Source organism: Thunnus albacares, chromosome 20, assembly GCF_914725855.1.
Source record: "Thunnus albacares chromosome 20, fThuAlb1.1, whole genome shotgun sequence".
NCBI lineage: Eukaryota > Metazoa > Chordata > Actinopteri > Scombriformes > Scombridae > Thunnus > Thunnus albacares.
This window is the reverse complement of record NC_058125.1, coordinates 11460179-11476048: the sequence shown is the minus strand read 5'-3', so window position 1 is coordinate 11476048 and position 15870 is coordinate 11460179. Positions and strand designations below refer to the sequence as shown.

The 15870-nt window shown below is 40.4% G+C and overlaps 2 protein-coding genes and 1 long non-coding RNA gene across 3 annotated transcripts; 1 reads left to right on the top strand and 2 right to left on the bottom strand.

Moving 5' to 3' along the window:
• Positions 1-767: 767 nt before the first annotated feature.
• LOC122970826 lies at positions 768-6574 on the bottom strand. The gene is made up of 3 exons (XR_006399334.1): positions 2762-6574; positions 1576-1697; positions 768-1344 (listed from the first exon to the last, which is right to left on the bottom strand). It is a non-coding gene; the product is annotated as an uncharacterized LOC122970826 (long non-coding RNA).
• atp6v0cb (ATPase H+ transporting V0 subunit cb) lies at positions 1902-11184 on the top strand. Its single transcript, XM_044337103.1, has 3 exons — positions 1902-2182; positions 8937-9120; positions 10154-11184. Exons 1-3 carry the CDS (start codon positions 2116-2118, stop codon positions 10356-10358), a joined length of 456 nt encoding a protein of 151 aa, XP_044193038.1. The 5' UTR covers positions 1902-2115; the 3' UTR covers positions 10359-11184.
• On the bottom strand, positions 10612-15135 carry nubp2 (nucleotide binding protein 2 (MinD homolog, E. coli)). Its single transcript, XM_044337102.1, has 7 exons — positions 14758-15135; positions 14141-14256; positions 13708-13906; positions 13285-13439; positions 13028-13138; positions 12796-12865; positions 10612-12263 (listed from the first exon to the last, which is right to left on the bottom strand). The coding sequence occupies exons 1-7, from the start codon at positions 14771-14773 to the stop codon at positions 12124-12126; spliced, it is 807 nt and encodes a 268-aa protein (XP_044193037.1). The 5' UTR covers positions 14774-15135; the 3' UTR covers positions 10612-12123.
• Positions 15136-15870: the final 735 nt, after the last annotated feature.

The window sequence follows — 15870 nt, the reverse complement described above, 5'->3', positions numbered from 1 at the left end:
TAATCATCTAAGTAAACAGATTTGTTATTTATGTAGAACTCAGTCTTCACAATTTGCACATTAGCATTTTGAAAATAGCTAGAAATTTCATGATTTCTTCATCTCACTGAGAATAAAAGATAGAGTTATGTTTTTGGTCATTCGTTGAAACAAATGCTAAACCTGAGAGTAGCTGAGCTCAATGACTTCCTTTATTTGGATTCTTGGAAAATCTTACTTGAATCTTACTTGAATCCTGGTCTGATCATATCACAGTACCAGAACAACTGGAAGATGTCAGATGTCAGAAATCACATCAACAGTTTTGTCTGCATATGTCTAAAGTCAGATTATACTTTACCATAAACAATTGGCAGCAAATGCTCTGTGGGGCATTTTGAATATCTTGACTGAATCATGCCCTTGTGAGAATTTCTCACAGTTCCCTGTTTACCTTCCTTAAACAGCATCTAAAAGACAAGCCAATAAAATATGGTGTCTTCCTATTCTGGCCTATTACAACCCATTGATCGGTGCCACTCAAGGACAAGAACATCCACATCCTTGTATCCATCCGTACAAAACAAATAGGAATCAACAATGTGTAGGTATATAGGCTATCATATTACCACGTTGTAGAATCAGCTGGTTGCAAATGCCTGCCAAGTGTATATCCCAGATAGAGACATCATAATCCAACCTCAACCTTCCCACCTTAAAGAGGCATTTCTGGATTAGTAAATGCTTTGTCAGTCAGCAGAGAAAGAAAAAATGAAGTAAAAATCTAATCTCATTCAGCTGTAACCTTTTTATTTTCAATGCACCACTGCACACACATCATCCCTCCATCAAAATGATAAATTTTAGTTGCATAATACAACCTTGTATTTGGCGGCCGGAGTAAGATGTTGGCTAAGGAAAGTGTTTGAAAGGGAAGAGGCCTGTGATGCTGGTGTGGAAATTGCATCACGAGTGAAGGGCCTTACAGTGATGCAGGGGGGAGGGGTCCTTCTCTAGTGCTGACTAGACTGGGCAATGCAGATGGAGAAGGATGGAGGGATGGATGGATAGGGAGGAGGAGGAGGAGGGTGAGGCATGGGGACTGCACAAGCTCTCTGTGACTCACACACGCCTCACATGCTATATTTCCCATGGTTTCCTAGCTCTCTCGACCCCTCCTCTCTCTGGAGCTCTGAGCCCGCACTTGCTGGGAGCTATACAGTGGAATGGGGATTCTCTGTGCCCTCCCCCCACCACATACACAATCAACCATACACACTCAACCTCAAATTTTCTCACTGTCACGCTCCACGTTGCTGCATATCACAGCTGACTGTAAACCACCCTCCGCTGCATGGTCGAGTCCTGGTGCAAAATGCAGAAAAGTGTTTATTCATATGCAACAAAAGGACTATTAGTATTAAGACAGGTCTTTCTAATTAATTATGAGCATATCTTAGAGCATGCTCATTCATAATGGATATAGTTTGATTGATGACATGATGCATTGAGATATTTAGATCAAACTGTGCACTGTCTTGGTTTTCTTTCCTTGGGAGATAGGATAATATAAACATTTTTTTTCTGTAGATTTACACTGTCTCCACACCATCCCTTGCTCATTCCCATCATTTCATCCTCCTGCTTCTGAAGGGCGAATGATATCAAAGGGAAAGCCTGCAGCGGAGCACACCAAAGTGATGCCTGATAGGGGTGACCTTCAAAAAATGAAAAAGAAACAAAAATATAAAACACTTTCTTTGTCCCGGAGTAAATCACTTATCATTACAAAATCGCACTCCTTGTTTCATAAATGCGTTGTGCAGCACAGTATATCATTAACGAACTTTGGTTTAGTGCGCCCTCCCCACCCAGTCGATGATAGGTTTGATCCGTACGGCCAGTCAGGTGATATTTTCCGCTTCGCCATTTTGTGCTGCTGCGCCGGGTATTTATCAGAAGAGTCGTGACTATCCCGTCTGCACTGCTAGTTAGGTTGTCAGACGGTTCCTGGTGTACTCGGTTTTTCATTATCAAACTTGTGGCCTTCGACTGGTTTCGCGAAGTGCGATTTTGGAGTCGACATCCATAATTAATTTTGTATATTTAGTTTATTTTTATACTGTGTGAGAAAGAATGTCGGCCCCCGAATACTCTCCGTTCTTCGCAGTGATGGGCGCCTCTGCGGCTATGGTGTTTAGCGGTAACTATCACTCGGTCACCTTACATATTTAAGCTTTTTGTTGTTTGGTGCAAAGTGTCTATGTGCATTTGCTGCTAACCCCTTTTTTTTACATTCACATTATCCTCAACAGGCTGCTTAAATTGTCAACCATGTAAGCTAACTTCTAAGCAATTCGCTAGCCTTGCTAACGTCAACGTTGCAATGCTAATCTTGAGCTGTAATTTATTTAGACTTAGCGTTAGCTCGGACGACCTGTGACTTTGGATTATTCCTAACATGCCAATGTTTAGTTGGCACTAGTTCATTAGTAGAATTATATTTCTGCTTCAACGACAGACATCAAAGACCAGCCAAGACTAGTTAGCTAACTTAGCTGATGACGACTACATTAGTGAACGTTAGCTTAGCCCGGATCTGTAGATGCTCTATTACAAGGGAAAAGACAAAACAGGAAATTATGCCAACGGATCAGAAAATTTTGTTAAAGCAGTGAAGAGTAGTTGTTTTAGGTCAGAGTGAACCAGTATCACATTGTTTTCCATTTAGCTGCTGACTAGCTTGTTTCATTTAGCAGGAGGTATGAAGATTGTTTCCAACCTTTCCTGTAAGCTCCACACCAACGTTAACGTTACATCCTGCGGGGTTTAAGAGTGTTATCAGCTGGCAATAAGTGAGGCGTTGTATAATGTTATACATTTATTTAATGTAGCTTGACAGCAGAGATAACCAATGACATTGCATGATTGAACTGACACAGTTCTGCATGGAATATTTGCTGGTCTGCAACAATTTTACAGTCGTTATTTCGTTGGTGTGACATCTAATTTAATGCAAGTTATCTTTAGCTGAAAACGTTTTTTTCTTAAAACTTAATAGACCATTGGAAACCAGCATCAGCTGGTTAACTTCCTTATTGCTCAAAGGAATGACACAAGGTCACATGATTATCACATGATGAGACTTCTGACTTGGAAATACCATCTGGTTACTGATCCTGTGAAATATTAATATAAAGACGAAAATGTAAATCTGTTCAAAGAAACAGATTTTATTTTTACAATTCTTCTACAAAAGATAAAATGGTTTAACACCACTGAATTTATGGGGTTTTTGGTTTTTTTTGGATGGGAAGTGGCTCAGAGAGTGAACTTTGAAATCTACCTGTTTTATAAGTGGCCATTCTTGTTCGATCATTTCCTAGTTTATTGGTTGTCTTCTCTCAATCCAAGGCAAGAGCTACATGATGTGGCAATGGTATGCTGTATCATAGCGAAGACTTACATGTGACTACTAGGCTGACTGGTGTGTTGAAATGGGTGCAACTCCAATAGGAAATTACCAAGCTACTATTTGACCATATTACAGGGCGTTTGTCTTGACCTGATGTAGCTCGAGGCCTTTTGGTAGAACTGGCTCAAGTATGTTTGTGGATGGTGTGTAGTTGTTCATTGATGCATAGCATAGTATGGATGGCTCTTTGATAATCACGGAGTGAAAGAAATATCTTTCAACTACTCACATTGGGCTGCGTGATATTGTGAAATCTCCATCATTTTTCAGCTCAAGATTCAAAGTATCATATGCCATAATACAACTACAATGATAATATTGTCCAGTTGCACCCTAAAATGAGAAGAAGCTGGATGTCATTGCTCAGCTGTAATGGGCAATGGCAGCAAGAGCAGCATGGTGGTGGCCATGGCCCAAGGGTAGCAGTAGTACTAGTCTGTGGTGGTGAACCAGTGACAGCTGGGGAATTAGCTAGTGGGGAGGGATCACGCTTTGCAAAAAGAAGGGATATGGTATTGGGTGGATGATGATTCAGGTCTCAGCTTTGTGATGTGGAGTCTTTGACTGAAAATTGCAGCTTGTGCTCCTGTGATGTCGGTCACTGTAGTGTACACAAGCTTGAGGGTTATGGTTGCAATTAACATTTTATTGTTGTTGTGAATCATTTTTTGGGGTGTTGATCCATTATTCAGTCTGTAAAACACTGAAAATAATGACAAATGCACATCACAAGTCCTGGCTCAAATGGATGGCTTGAAATTTCTTGCTCTGCTCAATGTACAAAAACCCCAGAGATATTCAATTTACAGTAATGAGCAATTTCCTGGAACAGGCTATAAGTTGCTGTTATCTTCTGGTGTCAGGTGATGATGCATTGTTTTAGTAGTCTAGTGACGGTGTCCTTTTGTGAGGACTGCCTTTTTAGTGATGTCTGGCTCAGAACAGGTGACACTCACAAGGTGCCATTATCCTTGGGACTTATATCACCAGTACGTGAAAGCCGTGCTGTTCTGTTTCCCCACCTATCACTGTCATAAATAATAGCACAAATTGTCTATTTTACCTAAGATACATATTTACTTTACAGCTTAAAGCATCTCTTGCTCTGCAGTCTTGCCTTTCCAGTTACCTGTACAATTACAGGCATGTATACACAAATTTTTCACCAAGTAAGTTTTTTTATCTACTTTTTACTCAATAGCATTGTCTTTCACTCTCTCCTCAAACACATATTCTTTAGCAGAGAAGTGCGTTCTGTGACGGCAGCGTATGTTCTAGACATGCTTCAGCATGTCTCATAAATTGCTCATGTAACCTCATATCTCTATACATTGTACACAGTTTTGTAAAACAGGAACACATTTTTACAACTACAACCTTCCTGATACTGTGATTTGTTCCTTAAAACCAGTGCTTCCCCAGTCACCTACTATACAGAGCAGACCAATCTGATGTCTATTGCGCAGGCGTTTTGCATGCACGATCATCCGTAGCTGGAGGCACCTCCTGCTCTGACATCACAAGACGTCACAAGGGCATCCCATACATCAAATATTCTGCAGGGAGAAAAAAGAAAAGGGGGTAAAAGCTCTTTACCTAAGCTGAGGGGATTAGGATTAAAACCCAGAGGTTGTGCCTCCACACCACTGCAGAAGCCACCCTGCCACACATCAAACCTTTAATCATCAGAACAGAAAGGCAACGTTTGAGGATTCCAGTGTTTCTCTATCAACCATTACCTGTGATGCGTTAGGGAGGCTAAGTTTACAAAGAAAGAATGGAGTCAGAGGATAGCGGTAATTTATGCTGGCTGTGAATAGAAGGCTGAAAGACTAAAATTAACAGCTGTTCAGAGAAAGGCTTAGGTGTTTCCAGAATACTGTCCTAAAGGTGTTTTTGTGTAGCTAAAGTACAAAAATATCTTAATTTGGATCCACCATCTTTATCACCATCCGTTTTTATACTGAACTGTTGAAGTAGTTTCTGTGTACTTCATTATGCAGGTGTAAGTCAGTTTGTTTGATTTAATGCACCATATAGTTTGTGTTGGATTTAAAGAAATAAATACGGCAGCAGTTGAAACAAAATGTAAGACAATCTTGTGCATTTGTCAGGGCTTGCAAAAACGGTGCCCAGTTATACTCTGATGCATCTCTGTAGATGGGCAGGAGTCATTTAACCTTGTATTGATGGCATCAGTCTGGTGATAAATCAATATAAGTAGTTGGGGATGTGGCAGGCTGCCATGTGCTCATTTGAAGATTGGCCTGCTTGCCTCTAGATCCATTTGCCAGAGAGCCTTGCAGCCAATCTTGGAGTTAACCAGCTCCATCTCCATGCTAGCTCATCACATTGCCCCGAGAAATGAGGAAGCACAGGGCAGGGCGCCTCTGGCTGTATGCAAAAGATTGTCTCACAAGAGGACGTCTCAAGAGTCTTCTCAGATTTAATCATCATCAGTATGATTCAGCAATGAAGAAAGGAAAAACACACCGCCATGTCCTTGTTCATACTAGGATGCATCTTTGCTCTTTTTGTCAGTATTGTCTTGTAAGATAGTTGTTTCACCCTGTTACATAAATATACTGGTGTGGCTATTTTGACATCTCTTGACAAATTGCATTCTAGTAACAACCAGATTTCACATTTTTCATCAGCAACATTCAGTACTAAAATAGTTGAACTGATAAAAGAGCTTCTTTGTTAGTGTCAATGTAATGGAGAATCTACAGATTTTAAATTGAGAACAGATGGCTTCATCTGGCATCAGAGCAGCAAATATAAATTTGTGGAAATGTGAAATGTCTTCTAACCGTTCAGCAATAAAATTCAAGCAAATGGATGTTAAATGCTGCTAGATAGTGGAAGCACTGCCAGTGATGTAAGCACGTATCGACCAGGGCTCGAAATTACCTTTTTTCCTTAGTGTCCCGCAACTGTCCCGAATTCTGCTTTCACTTCATTGACTCACTCTGATCCATCATGGCAGGTCATATCTCATAGTAAACACTTAATTAGATCATGTTCAACACTATTGATCTCAACAACCACCTCAGAAAGGCGACATGTTCTGCTCCACAGTCTGCCGAATCTTCATGTCACCAGCTGATCAACATTTCCAAGCAAAATGTCCTTTTTGTTTGCATTTGCGACATTCTGAATCTTTAGCAGGGCAATCCTTCCTCTGGTGCTTTGTTGCATTTCCACGTCTTCCACAACCTGCGGAGATGTTTTTATTTTCTGGCTTTACGTGTGAGCTGTATTTTTGTCCTTTTGTGCCACTCTGGGTCTGTCGCCTTGCACTTGCTTCATCTAAGTTCTCTGACTGCCTCTCATGTAAGCTGCCATGTAGTATTGGCTGCTGCTTCTTAGTTTCCTCACTGTAAAACACTGGCTATAGTTTTGACTATTGTGAGTTCAGGATCTAACTGCAATGACAGTTTTGCATCTCTTAGGCCAACAACAATCCAGTCTTTGATCAGTTCTCCTCTTAGATCTCCAAATGCACAGTGCTCAGTTAGGCTGTAGACAGCAGTAAGAAAAGCTTTAGCACTTTCTCCTGTCTCCAGATGGCATGCTCAAAAATAATGTTTCTTTTCCTCACAGTGTTTCTCAAAAGCCTGCTTCACATCTTCATAAACTTTTTTTTTTTCTAATCGTCATTTAAGGGCAAGACATTCAATATGTCCTCACCCTCATCCCCTAGAGTGTACATCAGTATATGTACTTGATATTCTTTCAAGCTTTGGCCATTCACTTTATTATTGAAATCAGACTTGCCTGGTGGGGTCAGATGCACACTGCTAGCTGGAGCTGCTGCTGCTAGTGCTGGCCGGCTCGTCGTTTCTGCCTTTCACTTAGTTTTCTCTTAATTTGCTCAATTACGTTTGTCTGATTTATCAACCTGACACGCCTGTTTCCTGTCTTATTTTCCAACTCCTCTTTGGCCGGGCTCACTCTCATTTGGTTTATGGTTTGCCAACTTTTTTTTTTTTTTTCCCTTCCTTCAGCAACACTGCTAGCTTGTTAAGCCCATTTAGCTACTTGCTAGTCCCGCTCCTCACACAGGAGGGCTTGCAGTCTGATAGACAGTCTTCTGGCTGTCTTATGGAGGTGCATCCTTCTCCTCCCTTTACATAACTTCAGATATCTCTCCAAGCTTTATTCTGACACCATGTTTCATTGTCTATAATAATGAGGCAGAGAGAGAGGTTGCGGTTAACACTTAACTTCCTTTTAGGAACAAGCCACACAACTTCCATATATCTGTTGAACATGTTTTGTGATTGGTTACAGCATTTAACTGTGCTTAACCTTTAATACAACAGATGTCACCTCACATTTTTCGAATTTGAACACCTAAAATGATCCATGACGCATAAATGTAGTAATTTCATTTCACAAGTTTCTCGACTGTCCCAGAATTGTCCCAGACACCGTATCTTTGTGTCCCAGGTGCTATTTCTATTGTCCCTGGAACAATGGGACATCCTTAATTTTGAGCGCTGGTGGGGCCAGTACATTAAATGCTCTGCTGTGGTCAAAGCTATCTCACAGCTGTGTCTCTATTTGCTGTGGGTGAGGAAATATACATGTTTACACACATGTTTGCGCACACACCTCTGATGTGTAGGAAATCTTGTCAAACCAGCCTGTCCCTGATTCATGACACACTGCCCTGCTCTGACAGGCTCTGTCAGATATTTCAAGTGATTCACTCATCTCACCTGGGAGCCATCCAAGTCTTTGTTGTTGAGGAGAATTATGACCAGCTCTTAATGTATGTTTGCTGTTCTAAATTTAGTTAATTAATTGGTTTTCTAATTTTTGGAGCAGAGAATTATTGATTTGCTCTTTCACTTTCCTCCTGCAGTCAGATTTAGTCGTTTGTGTGTGACGTAGGTGGCACCATGCTCTTTCGTTAGCGCCACAGTCTGACGGAGCTTACATGCTGATGAAGCGTTTTGCTCTCCTCCTTCCTCGCTGCATTACAGTGATGCTAGCCAGAGACTATTAGCTGCGCCCTGTACTGGTGCTGTCTGGAGATGTGGCGTCCTGTTTCCCTTGTGACGACAACGCTTCCCTGTGTGCTAAAGCCAAATAAGGGTTTTTTCATTCAGAGATGAGACACAAACTGTGACAAAGCAGTTTTTTTTTTTTTTTTTTTTTGTCGCATACCATCCACGTCAGTCGAAAAAAAAAAACGTGATTGTTAATTTCAGTTTGAACACAAGCAGAATTCCCCAAATGGAGCCATGTTGGATTTTTAAGGGGAAGAGAAACTAACAGTTCTCATATGGTTGCTCCATCTCTTATTTCACTTCTGCTTCATTATTCAGCTGGTCCCTCTGGTTTCTGTCATCAGTCTGCTAGCCTATTGTACTTCTGAACTATAGCGTGTGTGTGTACTTTAATATGATCTTATTTATTTAACTGATACTGAATTTAACTGTTATCTCTCTCTCTTTGTCTTCTCTACCAGCCTTGGGAGCAGCCTATGGCACAGCTAAGAGCGGTACAGGTATCGCTGCCATGTCTGTGATGAGGCCGGAGCTCATCATGAAGTCAATCATCCCCGTTGTCATGGCGGGTATCATAGCCATCTACGGCCTGGTAGTAGCAGTGCTGATTGCCAACCAAATTACACAGACAATCCCCCTCTACAGGTGAGTTCAACTGACCTGACTTGTGTTGTCTATATTTTTTTTTATCAGTTATTTGTCAGCACATCTCCAAAGACAGATCTTTTACTCTGAGGCAGAATTTAGTAGAGAAACAGTACTAGAGCAGTATGTTCAGGCTTAGCATAAGTGACCACAAATAACAAATAAAACAGCATAACAAGAGACTCAATCCAACAATGAATTAGTCCTACTAATATGATTGTCTGTGTAGCCACAGACTTATGTAGCACATGCCTCAGCAGTATAAATTTCCATTATTAATAAACACAAAAGAGCTATAATATTGCATTAGATGACATCCAGTATAGCAGTTAAGATTTCTTAAACGACTCAGGGACTGAGTTTTCTGTCTCATTACAAAACTGCACAGGCAGACTTTGTTCCTGTGATTACATCAGTCTGCAATTTAGACAACCTGAGAGAAGTAAACTGCCATGCTCGTTCTAACAAAGTAATATGTCTCCCATTGCAAGCATATGACTCTTCAAATTGTTTTTGGAAAGTAACAGTTTCATGGCACAGAGGAATAACAAAGATGTAACAACATCAGCTGCATCCTTAAAATTTTACTGGATTTTAGTCTAAGAACATATTCATGATGCGTCGTGTGCACATTCTGTTCACTGTAACTCATTTTAGGAGCAAAAAGAGGAAAAAGCCTACATACTGACATTTTTCAGGGGTTTGTAGTTGGATCAGTTCAAATAAGTTTAAAAACATCGCAAGATGAGAACAATGAAAACAAGCAGCAGCCACACTGCACTGAGAGATGAAAAGCCGAGGGCGACATGCGCAACCTTTAACCCCCAACATGTCATCACTGCTACAGCTTTCACCAAGCAGCTCTTGTTATATGGAAACATTCTTACTTCATGCACACATCACTGTCTCTGATAATGGCTGCACAAATACTGAAAATACTGCATATGTATTCTTGATCGATTGAATTGTTAGCCAGGATTAAAATATTCATGAGAGATAATTTGCATTTTGTGTCGCTTGTGTCTGTGTTCAGGGCTTTCCTCCACCTGGGAGCTGGGCTGAGCGTGGGCCTGAGCGGGCTGGCGGCAGGCTTCGCAATTGGCATCGTGGGCGACGCAGGCGTGAGAGGCACAGCTCAACAGCCAAGGCTTTTTGTGGGCATGATTCTCATCTTGATTTTCGCTGAGGTCTTGGGTCTCTACGGGCTCATTGTCGCCCTCATTCTGTCCACGAAATAAACATCCAAACATCTCCACTACAAGATCTGTCCTTTATGTTGCTGCTGGAGAAAAAGTGTAAAACGGGGAAAAAATTGTAAAAAGTTCTGCCACACAAGCTGAAGGAAGTGAAAGCGGGAGAAAAAATGAATTAAAATGGCTCCATAAATATGGTCTTATCTCAACAATGTGTACAGTCGTCCCAATTTGATAGTCAACTTGTAAATGCGCAATGTAGTGATTTGTCCGTCTTGTGTGTGCGTGTGTGTGTGTGTTTCAAAACAATTGTATGATGAAGATTTTTTTTTTTTTTTTTTTCCCTCCACTTATTTCAGGCCTTGAGGCCAGCTGAGGCAGCTTGGTCTCTGGTCTTAGAGAGCTGACCAAAGGGCCGCGCAGCTTTTTCTCCTCCCAAATCGATTTGGGAGTCGACACAATTACTTAATCTTGAGGATCTATTTGTAAAGAGAAATGTGTATGGACTTAAGATTTTTTTCCACTGATTTTATTTGTAAGAAATTGTTCATTGAACTGTTCAAATGCAGCAAAAGTCTTTAATTCCCCAGGATATATTATACATATATATACAGACATATAAATATCTATATAGATAGATTTAATGCACTGTGGGTTAATTGTGATAAGTGGTTGGAATTCCTCTGGATGTAACTCTTGGTTTAATAATTAAGATTGCCTTTAGTATGTTGCTGGTGGGTGGGAGTTTTGTGTGTAGCTGTATTCTAATCATTACGCAAACATTCTCAAACTTCAGTGTTTTTCCTGTAGTACTGCTGTTTGCATTAAAGGTGTGTGCCCCGTGTTGGGTCTCACAAGTGTAATTTCCAAATTTCATCTCCTCTCCATCTTATTCACACACCCCTCCCCCTCATCTGTAGCTGTACCTCATCTCTTCCACATTCCAGCCATTCAAATCCTGCATGGATTTCAGTGTTTTGTTGCTGTTGGATATGAAGCTGAAGAGCAGGCTAGTTTCAGAAGATTTAATCCAGATCAAAAGCTTCATGCGGCGTAGTTCCTCCAAAAAAAAAAATCAAGATTAAATGACACAAGACGACTTGATAGTAATGTTTGTAGAATGCAGCAGGAATCCAGTGAGATTAGTGTTCCAAGTTTGGCCTAGATTTCAAAAGGACTGGTCTAATTTGATCTGGAGTATGTTTTCTGAAAATGGAACTGCTGCTGACGCATTTACTGAAGCGCCAATCTACAATCCTGTATTACCACTGGTATTGAAGTAACCCTGATGTGTCGACGTGAATGTTTTCACAATCGAATTAAAGAAGATTCCAACTTAGATGTGACTGGCTTACAAACACACCAAATGTAGTGTTTTCAGTGCTGTTTATTTTACTGTGACACCTTTTCAGTATTACTCAGGCAGCATGACTCGATATTTTCATTACAAAATGACATCTCTACATTTGTTGACAGTGAAAGCCTGGCTGAGTTGCTCTGTTCTACATGTTTCAGTTGCTCCTATCTCAAGTGATAATCTTAGAACTGTGGTTAACACCACAAGAGCTGCAGCACAGAAAAATAAGCTGCACACAAAACCACCACGCATTGTACTATTGGCAGATACTGATTTTACATAATGCCTAGAAAAACAAGATAAACAATTTTTATATGATTAAACGTACAGGACAAAAATGCAACATAGATACAATCACATCCGCACAATGACTAATATTTCTGCATTACAATGTGCTTTTCACAGTGCTGAAATGTCAACATTATTCAGTTTTGGGCAAATAAATTCCATGGCTTAGGCTATTTGGAGGCTGTCAAGGAGAGTCTGAGAAATACTGCTGATCGCACTGAATGTTGCACTGTCAGGGAAGGACTGTATGAAGTCTTTTCCCTCTTCTATACTGGTGCTGAGTAGAGGATCCAAGGGCACAGAGCCTGAAATGCAGAGGACAGTAATTACTTTCCCTACCTGAGCCAATTAAAAGCACTATTGTTGTTGAACTGAAAAAATATTAAACAGCTACTTCATCATCCTCAAAGTAGTACTCTCACAATAACTAATTAATAATGAGAATCAAGCGGGTGATCTTAAAGACTACTATGACGCAGGATAGTTTGCTGGCTAAAGCTATGCAGCACTGTCACAACATGCAGCTGGCTTCTCTCTGCCACAGGGTAAGCTAAATTAGCTGCATCATTACTCATGAGATTGATCTAAACACAAATCCGATAACCGCCAAGGGAAACCAATAATCTATTCATTTAACAGAATTATCGATTAATGAGATGTTTTAAACCCACTGCTTTGCTGAAATGTGGATCGACCATTTTAGCAGCATGGCAGTGATGTAAAATGCCTCCTTTACTCATGAATGGTAGGTGAAGGGTGATATGCTTCCTCAGTGTGTTGTGACACCTTGTGGCTGGAAGCTAACATTACATGTAAATTCAACCTCATTGATCTCACCTAAGAAGACTGATCCAGTCAGTTTAGCCAATTCTTCACCACCACCTTTGGAGAAAATATTGCTGCATTCCTGCAAAGAAAGAGGAGTAATTCAAATCTAGCAACATATAAACCTTGACAAAATGCATGTATACACAGTATTTGGTACATACTTAAAACAGACATTAAGGCAGTTGATTTGTAGATGAGCTTTATATCCTAATAAAGTGTTGTTGCGTGAAAGTTTACTCACCGAACAGTGAGGGCAAACGAAGCCACTCATGTTTTCTATAATGCCCAGGATTCGTACACCTGTCTTCTTACAGAAGGTGATCTCTCTCCTCACATCCCCCGTAGATACTGCCTGTAAGACAACGCAAGACCAGTAAGAGCAACCTTCACAGAATATCATGTAGGGTCCAGTCTACAATACAGTAAAAGGAGGTGAATATAGTTTATAAGGAGGTGATAGTAGTTTAAAAATACCAGACACAGGGCTCTATTGTGTACCTGAGGTGTGGTGACCAAAATAGCTCCGTCCACTTTTTGTTTCTTGAGGTTCTCCAATACAGCCAAATGCTCATCAGATGTCCCTGGTGGGGTATCCACCAGCAGCACGTCCAGCTCTCCCCACGCTACGTCTGACACAAACTGTCCAATCATAGCTTTGGGACACGACACAGAGGTGCAGAGGACATTGGGAAGAAGATGTGTCAAGTGCAAAACATGCAGCACAGCGGTTTGTTTTGATTCACATGTTAAAGCATAAATCATACTTCCTTCAAGGCACACTGATAATAACAAGTCCATAGATATGTCAATTAAATTTTTTGCCTGGATCGATTGACAGATCTGCACAATTGATGCTGCACCAAGTGTAGAACTCAGCAGTAATATTAATATCACCAAATAACACAACATAGCACAGAATACCTGTTTTCTTGGGTCCCCTCCACACCACTGCATCATCTGGGTCCTCTAGTAGGAAGCCAATGGACATGAGGGCGAGGCTCTTCTGTGCATCAGTGTAGACCGGCACCCAGCCTGAGTCACACTGGTGCACATCAGGCCGGCCCACACTCAGCATGCGGGGGATACTGGGCCCACACAGGTCAACGTCCAGGATGCCAACCTGATGAAAACAAGAGTATTGTTAATTTTGCTATGCTGGATATTTGTATAATAAACACAAGTCAGGTATTTTGTACAGAAAGAAACAATACAGATAAATACTGTGCATGCATCATAACCAGCTGTAGTCTTATCAATAGCCCCTCTGTGTGTTTTGAATGGGATATCATCATCATGTCATATACTGACTGTATTCTGTTGCATGTACTCTCAACTGATCTTTTCTTGAACTCACCTTCTTCCCAGCATGTTTGAGAGCCAGTGCTAGCTCTGTGGTGACGGTGCTCTTGCCCACTCCTCCTTTCCCTGACAGCACCAACACAACATGCCGGACCTGGGACAGGCTGCCTTCTATTATGAAAAGGAGTTTTTAAAAAAGGCGGGGCAAAATCGTGAATGGCAGTAAATTAACTGGCACTGACACAACTGGCATGACAGTAAGTAATATGAAACAAGAGTCTCTCAGAGGAAAACAGTTGGGTGCCAACACCGGGTCACGTTTCGTCACCCGAGTTCACAAGTTCAACAAAAGTAGGTTTTCCTTCATTTTGAATAACACCAGTAACTATGTAATAGCGTTTTTTAAACGTAGTTACTTGTCTGACGGTATAAAAACCTTTCAGTGAGCTGTAAACGATGTTAGCTATTTTAGCAACTTCCAGAGTTGAATATTTAAAACTTAACGCTGATTTCCAATAAGCTGCTGCTAGCCAGTTAGCTTACTTATACATTTTACGGCTATTATAAAACACGCAGCATTTTTTGAAGATACACAGCTCGTGTAGGAATTAATCAACACCGTAAGACGAATCAGACAAAGTTTGTTGACTAGTTACTTTACCGGTGACCTACCATTATTTTGCTCCATACTTTAGATTATGATCCATGCACGCAGCACCGGGGTCAAATACTTCCGTGAATCGTCACCCGTCACCTAGCCAATCACATGCCGCATGCTGCATCTAAGTCCCGCCTTTCTTCCACCGCCACCAATAGGCTGGCAGAGTGCACCATGGTGCATTCACTCGCAAGATGATGCAAGATTACTAGTGAAATGTTTAAAAATTCAATGGACTGTCAATTTATTAATTTTACTGGGAAAGTTTTACATCCACAAAGCCAAGTTCTCAAGGTCTCACCTCCGTCTGAACCTTTCAGGTTAGAATTTAGGAAGTATTTTGAGTCTATTCAATTTATAAACAAGAAATGTGCTCACACAATTAGTATGATACAAAAATTGTTTAAGGAAATTTGATTTTATTGCCTACCTTTTCTGTTAAGTTAATAACATATATTATTCTCTTTCTTTCTTTCTTTCTTTCTTTCTTTCTTTCTTTCTTTCTTTCTTTCTTTCTTTCTTTCTTTCTTTCTTTCTTTCTTTCTTCATGTTATATACTTATTTCATTACTACTTTATTTGTCTGACGTCATACTACCGTGGTGAATGTATTGTCTTATTAAGAGTGGAGCCATGTCTGTTATCCTTATTTCATTAAGATGCCTAAATGTTCTATATTTGTGTCTTAATGTCACATGTTAAAAGTAATGTTTTGATGCAATAAAAATAAAAAAATAAAAAAGTAAGTGAAATGTTCAAATGTTTTTGGCTGCTAAATAAAGATTATATTAACCTGAGCTATAGGAAAACAGTTGGTTCCAAATGTGTGTCTTTACATATAAACACAGGTAGAAATATATGCATATTTAACACAATCTTGCTTGCCTAATTATCCCAAAATCTTGACACACTCAAAATGAATTCACTATTTTAGAGTTGCGTCAACAAAATAATTAGCAACAGCATAAGAAAGTATTAATCACAAAACAAATGCTTGGAATATATACAGTGTGTACAAAAGTATAGTGTAAAAAGTGAGCACATGGTGGCCATTCCCCTCCTTGTCTTATCAAGACAGCAGACAACACATAATGTCTCCACATCACATGCACAAAGGCCACAGTTATT